Source organism: Taurulus bubalis (assembly GCF_910589615.1).
Source record: "Taurulus bubalis genome assembly, chromosome: 16".
Lineage (NCBI taxonomy): Eukaryota > Metazoa > Chordata > Actinopteri > Perciformes > Cottidae > Taurulus > Taurulus bubalis.
The window spans coordinates 14,436,979-14,454,033 of NC_136604.1; the positions used below are offsets into that span (position 1 = coordinate 14,436,979).

At 41.8% G+C, this 17,055-nt stretch overlaps 1 protein-coding gene across 1 annotated transcript; it reads left to right on the plus strand.

The window, feature by feature from the left end:
* Window positions 1-789: 789 nt before the first annotated feature.
* tbc1d5 (TBC1 domain family, member 5) lies at window positions 790-16,341 on the plus strand (the record flags this gene model as incomplete). The annotated part of the gene is made up of 21 exons (XM_079231786.1): window positions 790-889; window positions 1,688-1,745; window positions 1,918-2,026; window positions 2,238-2,327; window positions 2,721-2,795; window positions 3,742-3,809; window positions 3,919-4,021; window positions 4,848-4,936; window positions 5,061-5,111; window positions 5,328-5,397; window positions 6,252-6,424; window positions 6,526-6,668; window positions 7,504-7,610; window positions 9,828-9,913; window positions 10,533-10,846; window positions 11,006-11,068; window positions 12,162-12,370; window positions 12,547-12,643; window positions 13,338-13,417; window positions 13,908-14,198; window positions 14,980-16,341. The coding sequence occupies 21 exons, from the start codon at window positions 790-792 to the stop codon at window positions 15,262-15,264; spliced, it is 2,661 nt and encodes an 886-aa protein (XP_079087912.1). The 3' UTR covers window positions 15,265-16,341.
* Between the last annotated feature and the right edge of the window lie 714 nt (window positions 16,342-17,055).

The following is a 17,055-nucleotide window of genomic DNA, read 5'->3' on the forward strand; positions in this document are numbered from 1 at the left end:
TACTATTATGTAACGCAAAGAAAAGCATCAAATCCGGACATTTCAGGCGCTCTAATGTTTGTCATTTTTCGAATAAAAATGACAAATATTAGTTGATTTATGACTTATGGAACTACAGTATTGAGGGAGTTTGATGTCAAACATTTATGAAAGAGCTATTCTAAGCCATGAGGTGAGTTTACGCTCCACTACCTCGAGCTACATTGTGTTTTAAAGGCATCACATAGTTGAAGTCCAGTGGATAGTTTGTACATGTTTTATTTATCTTCTTCCTGTTTTTCTTTGTTTCATTTTTAGTAGAAAAACATTTGCCTTTTACAACATCAAATCACTTTTGTCCCTTTAAGGACCATTTTCTTTATTTCCCTGTGGGCTGAAGGTGTTTAATTTCATCCTTGTTTATCCCTCTTCCTGCAGAGTCATTCTTTTCTTCTGAGTCTTGGCGGAGAAGAATCAAGAGGCTGTCACAGTAAGTTCAGGGATTTAACAGTTGAACTGTTTTCAATGTTAGTAGCGGGGCGGACTTAGGTGATGGCAGTAGATAGATTTGGCATGCAAGTGGTCAGAATAACATTCCTGCTCAAGAAGACTTAAGGGAAAATTCTGCATATTTTAACGTTGACCTCCAATCACTGTCAATGGTACATGTAGGCCATTGAAGGAATACATGTGCCATATTGCCTAAATGTGCCACTGCTAACCTAACCTGTGGTTTAATTCCAGTTTCTTCTTTTTGTTCCTTCTCTCTGGTCTCGTATTACTTGCTCCAGATCTGGCTGGGTCGCGGCCATGCAGCACCCCAATTTCGAGACCCGCCACCCGCTGCAGACTGACGAGCAGCAGGAGACAGGCTTTGACCCGCTCAATAATTTCAACAAGAACCGCAGCAGTACGTCAACTTTCACAGTAGATTTGACGAAGACTTAAGCTCTCAAATGCAACCTGTGGCAAAGACATTTTTTAGGTCCTTGACTTAACATGGTTCGGTTCTTTATTTGATCCTTGATGCCAGCCTTTTATATATTTTGTTCAATCCCTTCATAAAAGCAGTCAGTATTAAACTTAAAACTCTTCCACTCAGAAGAATGATGGATACTAAGGCTCTGATTGATAGACGAGTCATAGAGTAAAATAGGGAGTCACAATAACTTAAAGATATGAAGAGTGAAAACATAATTTGGAGCTCATTGTGAGGTGTGAGTCAGACATGGTAGGCAACGCCCCCGGGCTGAGGGTGTTTTTTATGTTTACGTGTGAGGGAGAGCTGTCGAGGGCTGGCGTGTTGTGGAACTGATGAATATTCATGCTGAGTGTCCCTGTGGAATGATCTACTCCTGTAACTAATGTTGATAGACAGCTCTCCGACTTGAATGCTTGTTCACCTGCAGGCCAAATTAGACTTATTACTGCCAATAAAGAGGAAGAGGAGCATGGTGCTTTACTCTCTGTCGTCACTTTCACTGCTTCTGGCCCATTTTGCCTCACTGCATGACAGAGAGAAAAAAAGCCCTAAAAATAACTGTTTGGTAATTTGAAAGCAGTTAAGAGGCCAGTTCCTTTTATAATGGCAATCGTCAAATGTTATATTTTTGCTTAAGCTTAGAAAATGATTGATTTCTGGTTTCACTCCTTTGCACTGGTTGTTTACATCGCCCCCTTGTGGTTGTGTCCGTGTCTGCTTTAACAGGAGGCTCTCTTGACAGCAGCACTTACTCACAGTCTCAGTCAACCTTCCTCTCATACAGGTGAGTGTTTCCAGTATGTTCTTGTGTGAGTGTACCATAAACTCTTGGCCCAGCTCACTGCTCCAGCCTCCTGGTTTACTGGCTGGATGACACATGAGATGGAATACTGTGCCCAATTTGGGTTGAGAAGCTCATAAATCTCCTCGTCCTCTGCCTCCCCTCCTCCGCACAGGAAAGAATGGGACGACTTGTTCCTCAACAGTAATTACATGGCCAGGATCCGGCAGGCAGGCATCAATGGTCGACTGAGGAGCAGCCGCTTTCGGAGCGTGTGCTGGAAGGTAACTGCCAAATGGTTCAAGCAGTCCTATCGAATTTCATTAAAGTGGCTATGGCAATTTCCCTGGCTCATAAAAGACCGCACTTTTGGCAGCTTGCAGACCTTTTTTGGTGGAAACGGCGGCCTCGAGTTTAGTTTTTTGAAAGTGTCAATTATCTGCATGCATATGGCTTCTGAGAGCATGCACTAACCTGTGTGCTGGCTCTCTGCAGTTGTACCTTGAGGCTCTTCCAGAAGACAAGGCTCAGTGGATCAACAAGACCAAGGAGCACCGGGCCCACTATGAGAAGATCAAAGAGACGGTGAGAGCGCCCCTGTGTGGCCGCTTCCCTCGGCATGATGAGAACATGCTCATACAGTCACCTGCACAAGTTGCAGTAGCTTTTTGTGATTCTGCAGCAGTTTGTGGTGCATTGTGGCTTCATAAATGGTCTCCTAGATTACATTTATCTAGATATGGTGGTCAGAAATAATTATGTATTGTGTTTAATTAATAATTGTTGTGAGGAATTACTCGCTGCTTCCCCTACCACAAAACAAAACATAACATAACTTCTCACTGCTTACAGTTATTTCTGGTTATGCATTTCTGGCAGTGTAGCCCTTGAGGAATTTACTGATCAATGATCTGTGAATGGCTGTTATTGACATCTTCCTGATGTTTTCTTTATTTTAATATTTTTTTTGTTTCGCAGCACATCACCAACCCTCGCAAAGCTGCAAGCCAGCAGGATCTGGTTGTCAACAACCCGCTGTCACAGGATGAGGGGGTGAGTGTGTGTGCTTGGGTGTGACGGTGTGACTCTGTGTCTCCTTTGCGTTGTTAGTCGGTTGCTCCATATTTGCATGCAAAATGTGGCTCTAATGCATTCCCTCCAGACTGTTGTTGCAATAATTATAAACCATTTCAGTCATTCATTAATGTTGATTCATTAACATGTATTTTTTTAAGGTATTAATTGCATAATCCAAAATCAATTGAATGGCTTCATAATTAAAGTGTTTAAAATCTTGAAAAACTAATTAGTTTTTTTTCTTCATCTCACAATTAATTTACCATTCATAGTTTCTGATTTGTTGATGTCATGCACTCATAAAGCCACACTGATAATAACAGAGTAAACAAGAGCTATTGTTGGCCTTCTAGATAAGTTTCCTGGAAAGAAATATGTGATTTAGTTCAAATTATAGAGAAAATGGAGACTGTGTTCAATTCATTCTAGCCCATGTCGATGTGTCCTTGAGCAAGACACTTGACCCTAAATTTCTCCCGTAGCTGCGCCTACAGTGTATGAATGGTTGATAATCTGATGTGGCACCTTGCATGGTAGCTCCGCTCATCAGTGGGTGAATGATGTCATGTAGTGTTAATGCGCTTTGAGTGGTCGAAACTAGAAAAGCGCCATACAAGTACGGGTCCATTCAACACAGCAGGCTAGCAACATATGCAAATGTACAACTACAGACGAGGATGTAATTCAATATATATGAAGAATAACATTTCCAATAATGAACAGATATTTATATTTATTATCTCGGCCTAAATGCAAATAACTGTCAGAACTTTGAAGTAGCTACTCATTATATGGAGAATAGTTATTTTTCCCAGTCAATCTTGGAATGGTCACTCTTTCTAGTTGTCGAGGTGTCACAGTGGCTCCCTTGTTTCTGAATAGTGTTTGTTTGTGTACGTCTTGTTTTTCCTCTGCTGTCCAGAGCTTGTGGAACAGGTTTTTCCAAGATAAAGACCTGAAGGGGATGATCAAGCAGGACGTGTTGAGAACGTCAGTAACACCATCATTCTGTTTTTTATTAGTATTATTATGTATTTTAAAAACAGATTTTTACCTCACGCCTGAAAGCTTTCTGACTTCTACTTTCATCTCTTATCAGGTTCCCAGAGATTCGTTACTTCCAGGACGACGACGTGAGAACCAAGCTGACTGACATTCTCTTCTGTTTTGCCAGAGAAAATGAACAGTTGCTGTATAAACAGGTACAATTGATACATTGTCCCAACAGCCATTCACAGAGCTTAAAGGACTACATCACCCACAGATGGACCACTTGTATATTTATTACTCTCCCTACCTTGAAGATTTAAAAAAACTGATACTTCTTGATGAATTAAAGTAAATGGGCCACGTTCAACAACAGCAAAGTTACATCAAAACATCCGTTTACAAACTCGCACACAACTCGTGCAAAATAATCTAAAGTCTCTTTTATCCGGTCGTACGTTCACTACTTCTCAAACGCATGAATCTTTGCTAAAATCTTACTATCTTAAACACTTCAGACTCGTACAGACAAGTAGTGCACCTGCGAAAGTGTGAGGCTGTTTTGCTCTTGTAAAACAGCCTCACACAATATTCTGTGTGTGTGTGTGTGTGTGTGTGTGTGTGTGTGTGTGTGTGTGTGTGTGTGTGTGTGTGTGTGTGTGTGTGTGTGTGTGTGTGTGTCTCTGTCTGTCTGTCTGTCTGTCTGTCTCTCTCTCTCTCTCTCTGTCTGTCTGTCTGTCTGTCTCTCTCTCTCTCTCTGTCTGTCTCTCTCTCTCTGTCTCTCTCTCTCTGTCTCTCTCTCTCTCTCTCCCCGTCCAGTCCAGGTGCCAGCGCATGAATAGACGCCCAGTAAAGCATCTTTTTTGCAAACTGGAAGTGACACATGGCCGGGCAGTGGCTAACAATATCTCAATTAAACCTGTCATCACTGATTAGAAACCTCGTGCATCACTATTAAAGAAAGACTGACCACAAATGAACCATCATTTCTCTTCCCCCTGCCCTTTTTACGTCTTACACGCTCTTCTTCTCTGTCTGTAGGGGATGCACGAGTTGCTAGCTCCCATAGTGTTTGTGCTGCACTGTGACCATCAAGCCTTCCAGCATGCCAGCGAGACGGCCAGCCCCAGGTCACTTCCTCGTAACCGTGAACTCTTTTACTCTTTTAGTTTCCATAAACATCGTTAAGACCTACTTTTACCTCAGTAGCGTGTGCTGTAGTCAGAAGTAAGATCACTTTTTATTTTCCCACAGTGAGGAGATGAAGTGTCTGTTGAACCCGGAGTATCTTGAGCATGATGCCTAGTGAGTACTCTTGTAATATGGGACAAACTACTAGTGTTCATGTTCAGAAATTGTATTACTTTTCAAATAACTGGAACTAACTTGCATGTCGGTTTCCATATTCCAACATATATCCCCTCTTTGTTTGCTCATGATTTCTCTTTGTTCCCCCCCTCCTCCTCCCCCCCCCCCCCCCCCCCTCCCCCCCCCTCCCCCCACACACACACCTCTCTATAGTGCCTTGTTCTCTCAGCTCATGGACACAGCAGAGCCGTGGTTCTCCAGCTATGAGAGGGAAGTGAGGAAGGTCAGTGTGATCTGAAGAGCTGCTTTTGACATTGTGCTATAATGACTGCACAGAAAACATGACATTAAGTCAAGTGTGACGTAATGCTACAGCAAACACTTGAGCATTACACCAGAGGAATGCTCTCTGTACAATGCAGCCAAACAAACACATTTTTTTATAAAGAAGGCGGTCAATAGTAATTGCAACAGTGATCTGATTTCATGCTGCACGACGCGAGTAGTTTTCCACACAACAGCAGGTCACAGTAAAGAGTTTGTTATCGATAAGTCTGCAGAGAGCAGCCTGTCGCCTGCAGCTCTTCATCTAACTGCTCACTGTGACGTCTGCTTCTTGTGCCATTACTCCCTGCAATATTTAAAACGGATTCACTGTATACAAAATACTATATGTGACCCTTGTCTTGTTTGTAAACACATTTGTGATGACTGATCCTGGTTAAAAATGCATGCATTTCCCGTGACTGCGTCACAATTAAAGCCATCCCATGTTTTGCCAGTTGATGGCTTTAATTTGAATTTGCAGCAGTAGGAAATGTTGGGTTTATATTAGCAGCAATGGCTCAGTTATGGCAATAGAAGTAATAGGGAAGGCTAATTTACTGTGAATCATTCAAATTTAGGAAGGCAATTTAAATCCAGCATGGGAAGGGCTGCCACTACCAATCTAAACATCTATACAGTGAGGTAATTACAGAATGTAGATAAATTGAGTGGCTATTGATGAAAATAAATGGCGTTTGTTTTCATACAAATATTAAGGATCAAACTGATGGTTCTATGACAGTAAATGTTGATCATATGGACACGTATCCTATAATGATATGCTAATTACATAATGATCTGCTGCTCCAGGGTAAGGACGAGATGCTCACCAGCATCCCGTTCGCTCGGCCCCAGGACTCGGGGCCGTCTGTTGCCATAGTGACCAAAGTCAACCGCATCCAGGACCTGCTGGTGAAGAAGAACGATATCGAACTGCACATGCACCTCAACCGGCTGGAGATTGCCCCGCAAATTTATGGCATGTCAGTATTTACACCTGTATCTCAGGGCGTCTGATGCTTTTGGACCCTCAGCTGTACACATACAGTTACCCTGTTTCGCTCTCTGTCTGTCTGTCCCGCAGCCGGTGGGTACGTCTGTTGTTCGGCCGCGAGTTCCCGCTCCAGGACCTGCTGGTGATGTGGGATGCCCTCTTTGCGGACAGCATCACTCTGGACCTGGTCGACTACATCTTTGTGGCTATGCTGCTCTACATCCGAGACGCTCGTACGCTCCATTTATTACTGAAATAATCCAATAACGCCATGTGTTGTCTTTGTAGCATGTCATTTCATAAGATACCCTTAACTGGAAGAATGTGATTTACTCCACCTCATTTAAGCAGATGGCGTCATATTGCTTTAAATAGAATACAGTAGACGTTTGCTGCCATACTAGATGGGGTTTTAAGCTTTAATGTTGGCAAACATCCCGTATTGTCCCTGCTTACTGTAAGTGTCTTTAAGTAAGACACTTGCTGTTATAGAACCGATGTCAGCCAAGGAACTACATGCATGCAGAAATTCCGAAGACTTTTCAATCAACCTGAACTTTCAATTCCATACCAAAGTATACTTTATGAAGGAAAACTGAAAAATACAATCTTAAGTTGCAAACACTGAACACAAAAGACAGTGATGATGTTGATCAGTAGCACTGCAGGGCTGTTACAGCTACTGAAAGTGTCCTTAGAAGAACTGGGAAGCTGTTCACCAGAGAGGTGCTTTTCTGAAGTGCACCCTGAAGTGACAAGAAATGATAGAATTGTTAAGAACACTTGATCACTTGACTGTGCGCTAGATGTATGATGCAGCTGTGGGACCTCTCTGGCGTCTCTCAGTGCCTCAGTGTCATGGCAACGTTGTACTAAGTATTAGTTTTCTCATTTGAGCCTAATTATGAAAGCATATGCAATCAAGTTTAAGGAAGCCTTAAAAAAAAGCCTTTGTCACTGATACATTTCAGAATTAATTTGACACCGTGCAAATGTGATAACATGCTATGTTTGAATGAGTTCTGAGGTTTACAGAATCACTAATACTGCATTTGTTGTCCGTTTCAGTCATTGCTAGTAACTTCCAGACCTGCCTTGGCCTGCTAATGCACTACCCTCCTTTAGGAGACATCAACTCCCTGCTGCAAAAGGCTCTATTCCTCCGAGATCCCAAAGTAAGAAAACCACACTAGCGGAAGTAGTGAGAACATCCTTGTTCTGTTGTTACTTTCCATGCTGATTTAGTTCCCATGATCAACAGTGATGTGGTTTAGTGTTTGTGTTTGTTGCTCTTCAATTTCACTGAAACTCCCATTGTGGTATATGAAGCAGTTTCATTGTGCCTGGCTGGTCACAAGTTCCCGTGGAGAAGAGAAAGTGAGGATTATTCAGCTCTTATCACAGGCGGTACTGTTTTTGCATATTTGCAGAAGTGAACACTTCTGCAAATACTTCTACAAAACATTCTGAATTCTCTGAACATCATGTGTAGTGAAGACCAAAAAGTATTTTTGCGCTGTGCAAAAATGCTTAGTCGTCAAAGTTTGCTGCAAATGTTTCAGTGTCACACACTTCAGTGGTTACATATGATTTTAAGGCACTTACTCTAAATACACAGAGCACAGGTGCAGGCAATGAACCGTTTAATCCGGCAAATAAGGAAGAGGATGTTGCACAGATGTTTAGTGTCTATACTGTGTGTGACATGTGAATGAAGCTATCTATATCTTGTTAGAAACGAGCAACATTTAAATAATATCAGAGATCAAGGTTGAGACAGTTACAGGTAACTAATACTTAACTATTTCACGCATTATGCCTCGCAAGCAGGAATCGCATTTCGACACATTCTGCAAGACTTAGAAACCTCAACCACAAAGGTCAGTACTGTAGGTAATCACGGCTACCTCAAAAACATTCTCCTCACAGACATTGGTATAAATATCTTGTGGGAACTAGACCGATCTTATAAGTCCTCAAGATATAAATTCCCTCCGTCTTGCCTCACACAAAGTGAGGCCTGCGCTGTATTAATGGAGCGTTCTAGCAGCAATCTTACAGCACTGTAAATTACATTTATATAACTACAATTACACCAAATCATTTTGTAAGGACAATTAAATATGAAAACAGACATTTGAAGCTTGAGTTAAAAAACAAAACAAAAAAAACAACAGAATCTTTGATTTAAGCATAAAATGATATTTTAGTCCAACCCCTATTAAAATGTGTTACTCTCAGTGCTACAAAAGGTCTGTTCTGTTACCTAGAATATACAATATGGGCTGGAGTTTATTCAATACCAACCATGATTTAGACACAATAAAGGACTAAAGAAAGTCCAAAGGAGACATTTGACAGAATTATATTTATTTTGACTATAGGTTTGCTTAATCAAGTTAGCGAAAAGGATTACTTCTTGCCACAAATTGCATGTACCGTTTTGCAGCTTCATTTAAAAACATCCTCCCGTATACAGTAATACATTTTTGTTATAGGTGCATAAATTGGCTTTGTAATTTCAGCTAGGTGAGTTATTTTTGTATACAGATATGTTTCAGTTGACCACAATAATAAATTTGAATATAGAATTAAAAACTTGGAAATGTCCCAAAGAAAACACGGTGTCTCTAAAAATTAAGAAATGCTGTTTCCTAGTTATAGTAACTTCTTCCTATTACAATAAAGTAATTATGTGTAATGTTAAACAGTTGTGATGCAAGACGGTGAGAGTGAAGACATTAGTGTCGACACCTTAAGAACTTCTGCTACTTTGGTTAATGTAAAATGAAAATATGCAAACATTTGTATACAGGATGTAGCAGAGGGGGACCACACACACACACACACACACACACACACACACACACACACACACGCACACACACAGATTACATTCTCCTTTTTATATGAAAACTATCTTTTGATATGTATATATGTGAACCTTAGCTATCACCCCACCGTCCTGCTTCCACCAAATTCACTGCCCCGTACCGTATAAACATTTTTTTTTTTAAAAACTCACCACACTTCTGTCCACTCCTCTTTTGGGATAAAATATACAGGAAGGTACTGATCCAACGTGACAGGGTTCCCCCCCCAGGTGAAAGACAATGTCATAGCACATCCACATCACGCTGCACCTGGGGGAGGGGGCATCATCCCTAATGACAAGGAGGCAAAGGGCGGGCAGAAAGATGCTCGTTGCTCATATGTGCTGACTCAGAGACATCAAGGCACTCATATTGGCTTGTTTATGTGGTCATGCGTGTGCACAGGTTGGGTTGACATGTTTCCCCCTGTTTATTACGCACATTAGAGACATTTCTTTCTGAAAGAATAAGAAGATGTTTATTCTGTTACTAATATGTATACATCTGTATATATTTTAGAACTATCCGCGACCGGTCAACTACCAGTTCCAGCAGAACCTTGATTACTACAAAACAAGGGGAGCTGACCTGATGAACAAGACACGGTAAAAAACACACTAGCACTCACACACACACTTGTTCTTCTCCCAAAGTAAAAAAGTCAGTGTGACCTTTTTTAAATCGTCCACTTTTAGCTGAAAATACTTCGGTTGGCGTTTCAATTTGTTTATGAAACATTAATCCTCTTGGAGACTTTTCAAGCGACTGTAAAAGAAAAGATGTCATCCTTCACAGGAAACTGAGGTGGATTTTTAATGGGTCATAACAGATTTCACAGATCATCACTTTTCACATCGGGAAAAAGTACCAAAATATAGATAAAAACTTCTAAATCACTTCACTAACCATTCATATGTTACAAACAGGTGTGTATTCAAAATATGTCTGAAGACACTGCTCGAACTGCACCAGTTCTCACGAGGCGTTGGTTTGCGCACAGTCACCCGCCTGAGGAATCGGCCTTGTGCTTGTTTGTTAGTCAGGAAACTACCACAGGAGATGAGACTGTTCTGATCTTGTTAGCACATACAAGAACAGAGTGCTCTGTGACTTTAGACTGCTGATAACAAGCTCCTGAATGTTTTGAAGGTGAGGTCTAAAAGCGTTCTGTCTGCAGGTGCTTTTTTTTCCTTATTCACCTCAAAAATACTTCTGTCTTTCCAGTTCTGGCCCCAGTACAAAAACAGCCCCGCTCAACATCAACAAGGTCTCCAGCAGCCTGCTGAGCTTTGGCAGGAAGCTCATCTCGCCGGCAATATCGGGCGGGTCTGGCGGCATCTCGCCAATCAACAGCGAGGTACATTCCTCGTCGTCCTCCTCCTCGTCAACTTCCCCCGCGTCGGCCCCCGCGCCCGCCCTGCCTCACCCACTGACTGAGACCCCGTCAGGCCAAGCCCCACTGCAGCCCCAGAGCCACGCCCAGACTCAGCACTACCGCCTGCTCAAGTCCGAGAGCATGCCTGTCCACCTCAGCAAAGGTGAGCAGCAGGACACACATTTGCACTTTTGTTCGCTGGTATGTCATTTGTGGATTAGCTGCATGTACAGATGTAACAGCAGTGCAGATTATCTGAATATCTGCAAACGTTGGTTAGTGTGGGTGTGGCAGCATGAGCTTTGACTCTCCTATCTGTCAGATGTAGTTTCAGGTGGAGTCTCTCAGGACTCTCTCCCAACCCAGACTCACACTGACACACAAGGTAACTGCTACCATGGCAACGGCTTGTGTGACAACCGCTCCCCTCTCATCCATTATTGTGTCGCCGTTGCATGTCTGCACACAAAACGTTTGTCATTCACTGTTCCTGCTGCTTTACCAGCAGCTAGTTTGGTCAATGTTGCAGTAAATGGACATTGTGTCTGAAGCATGTAACGACCAATGTCGACCAGCAGAGGGAGATCACAGCGCTCTACAAATTACACTGATGACATAAACGTTATGGTTGTGTTGTGGCATCTGCTCTCAACATTGCTTTGAACACTCAAAAGATGTGTGTGTGTGTGTGTGTGTCTCATGTGTTTGAAAGTTTCAATATTTTCTTTGAATATGCAAAGGAACATGGTTTTCTAATATCCCTCTGCTATAGAGGCTTTGAATCATGTTTAGTTATAGTTACTTAATACATGTAATATTTTGTATACAATCAAATAAATGTGCATTTAAATGATGAATTAATGAACATCATTCACAGAGCAACAGCAGGGGCATTGATTGGCAAGCTGTTTTATGTTGGCGGGGAACGTGGAGAGTCCGACCAATCAATGCTCCCGCTGCTGCTCTGTGGGTTCAATCTCCTTTACGTTTTAGGTGGCACACTGGTTGCACGTCTTTAAATGTAATTATTTTATAAGTCAAAGCCAAGACAAATTTGATACTGTAAAGAAAACTAAAAATATAAAAGGAATTGCAAAAACTTTAAGTTTAAAAAGTTAAATTCATTGGCTATTTCATTTTATAATTCAGTTATTAATGCTTCATTTAAATGCAAAAGTAATAAATCCAATTATTCTTGTTTTTTTTTTTTGTTTTTTTACAATTCCTTTAATAATTCCAATTATTGCACGACCGAGGCTTCACATTCTTATTGTATCCCTCTACTCCCTAATTTAAAATCAACCTATTTATGAGACATATTGATCCCAAGGTCTCGAATAAATACATCCATGCTCAAGCAACATTGTACTGTTATAAAAGTACATGACAACTTGAGATGATACATTTTATTTCTTTAATGGGAGCTGTGTACGTATTGTGTTTTTAATATTGTGTCTTCTGTCCTCCCTCTTTCTCAGGCCAAAGTTCCAGGACAGTTAGCTCCTCCCCCAGCACAGAAAGCCTCTCAGGTGGGCGGCCTCAATCCACAGGCTGCCCACCTCTTCCCCCTTCCAGAGGGAGTGATGTCGGCACTTCTTCTCCGCCCCTCTCCGCCGCCAAGAAGGATTCGTTCTTCAACATCACTCGCTCTCGCTCCCACAGCAAGACCATGGGCAAGAAAGAGTCGGTGAGCGGTTCGGCCTGCCATCTGTTCTCGTAAACGTTCTCCGTCTGCATGTCTGAGCCTCTGTTTGTCTCACTTATTAATCCTCTCTTCCAGTTACAACCCTAACTCCTCTCTGGGTTTCTTGACCCTCTACTTACTAAGCTCCCCTTTGTTACCCTCTGCTTTTGCAACAGGAGGAGGACCTGGAAGCTCAGGTATCATTCCTGCAGGGCCAGATCAACGATTTGGAGGCCATGAGCAAATACTGTTCCAGGATGATGAACACACACATCTGTGAGTACAGCAACTAGAAATATGTGCTCTAGCTACGAATGGTTGAATGTCCTTGTTCCTTTTCAGCGTTTAAAACATTATTTAATATACAAAAAACCTTTTGTGTTAGCATCTGTAATAAATAAATCCAGCATTGTATTTAAATAAACATTGACATGTAACATTTAGGTTTGTGTGGAGACTAATGGACACAAATACCTGTGTTTTGTTCATCAAAATGTTCTTTTATTTACATTATATTTACTTTATTGTACATGCATTTAAGTACAGGAAAGATACATACAATACACATAACAAAACAACCCATTAGAAAAATACACTATACATTATAGTGCAAATGGTCAGGTAGCTTCTATTCAACTTTAATCTGGACTTTAATATGGAATTTGTTGTCTTTTTATAGAAATTTTGCAATGTTTTTGTTTATTTGGGTCTCTATCTATGTAGGTCAAGCACGTTGTATTTTAATCCAGAAATAACTGCACATGCTTTGGACACCACATTTCTTGCTGAAATATGGGACAAAATACATAACATTCTAGAGTACTGTGTGCACTAGGTTGCAAATGGGGAGTTTTGGGGATGCAGCTCACGATTTCAAAGCAAATTTGTTACAGTAATCCATTCAACTAATTAGGGGATTTTGACACTGTTTGTACAGCTGAGTGGGTGACTGCTTATTACATGTCCACAGGTAATATCCAAGAAGTGATTCTCCAAGAACACCTGCAGAAGGAGGATGATGTCCTGGTGTCACTAGCTGGACTCAAACAGGTGAGTCTGTTTTTGTACTTGAATAGAGAAGAAGATATTGCATTACATTTCATTTAGCTGACGCTTTTATCCAAAGCGACTTACAATAAGTGCAATTCCACCATGAGTACAAACTCGGATCAACAAGAATTAAGAAAGTACAATTTCTTCAACAAAGTTAAACTACAAAGTGCCATCTAAGTGCTACTAAAGTGCTACCTTCCCTATTCGAGGTGTAGTCGAAAAAGATGTGTTTTTAGTTTGCGACGGAAAATCTAAAGACTTTCTGCTGTCCTGACGTCAATGGGGAGCTCATTTCACCATTGAGGGGCCAGGACAGCAAACAGTCGTGACTTTGCTGAGTGTTTAGCTTGCAGTGACGGAGCTACAAGCCGATTGGCAGAAGCCGAGCGGCGCGAACAGGCTGGGGTGTAAGGTTTTACCAAGATGCACGTGTTAAGATAGTATGTCCGTTTCTATCACATTGATGTGTTATCCCGGATCCTGTCAGGTCAAAGACATCCTTAAGGGAGCGCTGCGCTTCAACCAAAGCCAGCTGGAGGCTGAGGAGAACGAGGTGATCGCCATCGCTGACGATCACTACACCTCCACAGCCGCCGCTGAAACTGCTCTGAGTGCCAACAATCCCCACGTTGAGCACCACCAACAAGGAACCAGCAGACAGAGCCGAGACTCTGACCTGGACGGGAGGATAGTGGGCACAGATGAGAAGGAAGAGGAGGAGGAAGAAGTAGAAGAAGAAGCAGCGGGAGAGCCGGCAATGGCCCAACCTGAGCAACCGGTTAATTTACGATAATTAATCTTTTAGCCTGCTGGTATTAGAGTTCTGCACTGTCGGCATATTTCAGTATTCACTACGGCACTCCTTTCAGACAGGATTAGTTTTCAGTTGTTTGGTCTTATTATTTGACCTTTTGATCCAACGTTCAGTATCTTTAAATCCGATCATTTTCAAGCCAACAAATTGTACCGTGTGCGAAAATGATCCGATATTTGTACCAGAATTGTATTATTTGCAGGATTAGCCCGCTAAAGCTGTCCATTAGGAATGAATCACCCAAAGTTATGCTGCGTCATACAGCAACTAAATTATTGCATTTGACTACATTGAGCTTTAAGGCCAAAGATGCAGCAGGCAGTAGTTATAAAGCTTTGGTTGATGTACACATCTTCTACATCCACTAGATTAAGTAATGTAAATAATTTAACAGAGTTTCTATTTGCACCCGTGTGAGAATAGTCACACAGCAGCTCTTCGGCTGTTTACACCTGGCCCCCTTATCCCCTGCCCAGTCGTATAAAGAGCGACAAAGGTCATCCAGGGAGGAGGTTGTGGTGGATGGGAAGGTCAAACAGTAGACTGGGGTTTGTGTCATGTGAGAAACGTATTTTTAGACTTTACTGACTTGTTGTTTTCAGTCGTGGTTAGGTTGAGGCAACAAAACTGTGTTCAAACAGCATTGTTGGCTACTGACACCAGCAATAATTTCAAGTGACGGAGGCAGAGTTTCCGCGAACACAAGAAAAAGACACGGGCGACCCTTACCGTCTCTCATGTGTAGGTGGCGTCCTGCCTTGGCTCCGAGGGTAAGAACTGGGACGACTACATCCTGGTGTGCCAGGACGGAGACCTGGCTGCTGCCGATGGCGGAGGAAAGGCTGCAGCCGAGCGCACACCTCCGATCAGGCGAGGTCGCGGCTTGGTGCGAATGGAGCCCGAGGGTGCGGCCGGGACCTTCAATGACCCCCTGATGGCCGGCACCACCTCGGGCTCTTCCAGCCCAGACGAGGGCTCCACCCACAGCAAGGACTCTGACTTCACCATTGTTAACCCGAACGACCTGTGAACGAGCCAATCACTCCTCCCTCTGTTCCTATATATACCTATACCTATTATACCTGTGTCATTTCCCATTCACAGGATGTGATTTAAAAAGAAAAAGACAACTGACATGGGATTAGAGGGTGGAATCTGCAGTTTTTGGTGGAGCACTGCCAGAGCTGCTGTAAAGAAATTGCACATTTGAACTGTGACACTTTCAGTCGTAAATATCTTATACTCTGTCTCTTTACCTGTCATCTGTGCCACTTCAGCCTTGTTAAGGTGATGCTGTATGCTATGTCATGTACCTAATGCCTGTCTCCTCATTATGTTGGGTTCTGTCACACAAGATATTTAATTGTAGCACCCTACTCTACCAGAGAGGGTGCCATTGCACTGCTTACCTGTCACTACATGATTGGACCTCAAACTGCAATTTCTATCCAGGGGAGGACTTTCTCCTCCCGATATTACTGTAATGATTGGGAGTGTGATACTCTGATTCTTCTGAATGTGGAGATCTGGCCATACCTCTGCCTGTGTCTGTATATGTGTATGTCCTTGCAGAGGAAACCCTCTTCTCTGATACTCAAAGAAAAGGATGACGTCCTCCTTATCGAGGGCAGCTTTCTCCCCCTCCTGAACCAGTGCCTCTGACCATTATTTGTTTCTCAACCAAACAAAACCTAAATCTGTGATCGTATTCTTTTTGTTAGCTTTCTTTATTTTTTAATTTTTAAGAGAATACTTTTAACCCTTAGTTTAAATTCCTCAATGAAAATTATTCAATCATGGGGTAAGTCTTTTTTGTCTTTTTTTTTTTATTGATTCCAATGTGGACATTTTAATGTGTTAATTGACAGTTTGCTTTTCTCACATTATAACTGAGTTATCGTGTCCTGTGAAAACCATGTAAAGCAGCGCACGCAAAGAATGTCCCTCTCGCTGCCCATTCAGCATAAATAACTCAAGACCAATAAAACTACATTGCTCTTAATACGAACTGAAGTTATTGAACCTGTTTGGGAATGATGTGCTTCCTTTGAAGGGATAATGTAAACTTGTATGTGTGAATGGCAGTGCTACACAGTTGTTACTGTACATTACATTATTTCAATACTACTGTCAAAGCAAATGGAGGGTGTTGAGGTTTGAGAAAAACATTACTCTTATTGGAGACGACCAAAGACTAACGAACCGATCCGATCATAACAACACCACATCAACTGTGCTGTATTTCTCGTGTACCACTCGAGACAACCTAGTGACTGAGTATTTATAGACTGATGGCTGATCGGTTGAATTATTCCACCAACGTATCTGGCAGGAATATAGTTGCAGATAAATGGTGTGTGTTGTTGCTTGAGGCAATTCATAAACAACAGCTATTATCAGTCGTCTGCTTTTTTCTTCCTTGTTCTTTCTTATTAAATATGATACAACTGGCCACAAAGTCTGACCATAATTCCTAAAACTGAGGTCAGATGCTGGATCCCAATGTCACAGAAATGGGTAATGTAGTCTTTCCTTTACTTTATCTGTCCGTTATGTTGCATGTTAAGATAGATACTTGTATTCGTCTCACACTTAAAAGATATGCAGCCTAAATAGATGACAAATGGAAAGAATATAAATAATATACAGAATTGAGATAATAATTTCTCTCTGCTGAAGCTCTGAGGTAGAATATATGTTCTTAATCATTCATGTTGAATATTGAATGCATACAAAACATTATAAAATAAAAGATATGGTTTGTAAAATACATGGGCGTTCAGGCATCATTCAGTGCGATTTACACTTCATCATACATATG